Source organism: Phanerochaete carnosa, assembly GCF_000300595.1.
Source record: "Phanerochaete carnosa HHB-10118-sp unplaced genomic scaffold PHACAscaffold_921, whole genome shotgun sequence".
NCBI classification, from domain to species: domain Eukaryota; kingdom Fungi; phylum Basidiomycota; class Agaricomycetes; order Polyporales; family Phanerochaetaceae; genus Phanerochaete; species Phanerochaete carnosa.
The window spans coordinates 954-2,292 of NW_006768548.1; the positions used below are offsets into that span (position 1 = coordinate 954).

General features: G+C 49.3%; 1 protein-coding gene across 1 annotated transcript; it reads right to left on the reverse strand.

Annotated features, from left to right (window-relative positions):
• Positions 1–420: 420 nt before the first annotated feature.
• On the reverse strand, positions 421–632 carry PHACADRAFT_266537 (uncharacterized protein). Its single transcript, XM_007403252.1, has one exon. The coding sequence runs from the start codon at positions 622–624 to the stop codon at positions 433–435; it is 192 nt and encodes a 63-aa protein (XP_007403314.1). The 5' UTR covers positions 625–632; the 3' UTR covers positions 421–432.
• Positions 633–1,339: the final 707 nt, after the last annotated feature.

Here is a 1,339-nt window from a genome sequence, read left to right on the forward strand (position 1 = left end):
CCAATCAGTGCGATAATTGAAGAATATTCGAAGAGACCTACGCGTAGCACTGAACGGCGGTGTCGTGCAGCACGGACAAGATGCTCGACAGTAGGAGACGTAGATGGACTATCGCTATCATTGATGAGGGCTTCAAGTACCTGGTAACTGTAGAAATAGAAACACAGATGAAAATCAAGGTACAAATAATGGCGAGGACGTCAACGACAGTACCCGACATACCTGCTGCCGGCAATATTCTCTTGCAGCCTACCGAGGGCGTACGCCTTCCCTGCGATAACATCAGAGGTATACTTTCGCGATGTGCTCGTGAGCAGTTTGAAGAGTGCATGACGAATTGCACACACCTCATACACGCCGCACGCTGCATTGCGAGGCGCAGATATAATGGAACGCTCGATTGTCTGAAGAGCATACGATTCGGCGGTGTCGTTACGTTCGATGGACAGCAACACATACCTCAGCACGAGAGGCGAAGAGCTTGAAAGTGTGTCTGACGCGGAGATGCAACCGGGCGATGTTCTTCTGCGGGAAGACGGCATCACACTTGGTGCACTGCCAATCGGACACGTGAATTTCTGGAGATTTATCTTCCTGAGCAAGAATCTGTATGTTGTATGACATCGATAGATCATCCAGACAGCCCACTCACGTGTATCGACAGTTCACCATTCATGGCGAAGCTACTTGATGACTATCATAGCGGTGGTCTAAGAAACCATACTTCTCACATTGCGACCCGATGGCGGTGACAGACCGGCGGCTGTTGAGATTGATGCGATGTTGAGTGCGCCAGAGCGCCCAGGAGATGCAAGGATAAGAGCCTCTCGCTCACATCCGCCCCGACGATCTCGGCCCCAAACTACGGCACTGATGAGTACCTGGAGTTTTACCTGCGAAAAGGTGCACCACAGGTAAATGGCTCTTATCCCAGTAGTTATTCTATTCTGAACGATCATCAGCAAAACCGCCAGCTCTTGGGGAGCGTCTTGAGCGTCTTGGATAACATGCTCAAGACGCCCAAGACCCCAAGACATCCGGTGTTAGCCAAGCTATGTCGTTTGTCTTGGGAAGACGCCTGGTCTTGGCCAAGACTCTCAAGACAGTCAACCAAGACAAGCTCAATGCGGCATGCTTATGGGTAAGACGGACATATTGGCTCAATCACACTCATATAAAACAGCTACAAATTGTATTTGTATACTTCTACTAAGACTGTGTACGTGTACTACCTGCTTAACTTGACAATGACTACAATGAAGGCAGATTGCATGTGGCTTAACACAGGTGTACGAAGTTTCAAGGCTGGCATGAGATCTTCAAGTGTCAGTGAGAGTAG

Coding starts and splice junctions, on each gene's coding strand:
- PHACADRAFT_266537 (XM_007403252.1), bottom strand. CDS start 624: ATGTCATACAACATACAGATTCTTGCTCAGGAAGATAAATCTCCAGAA.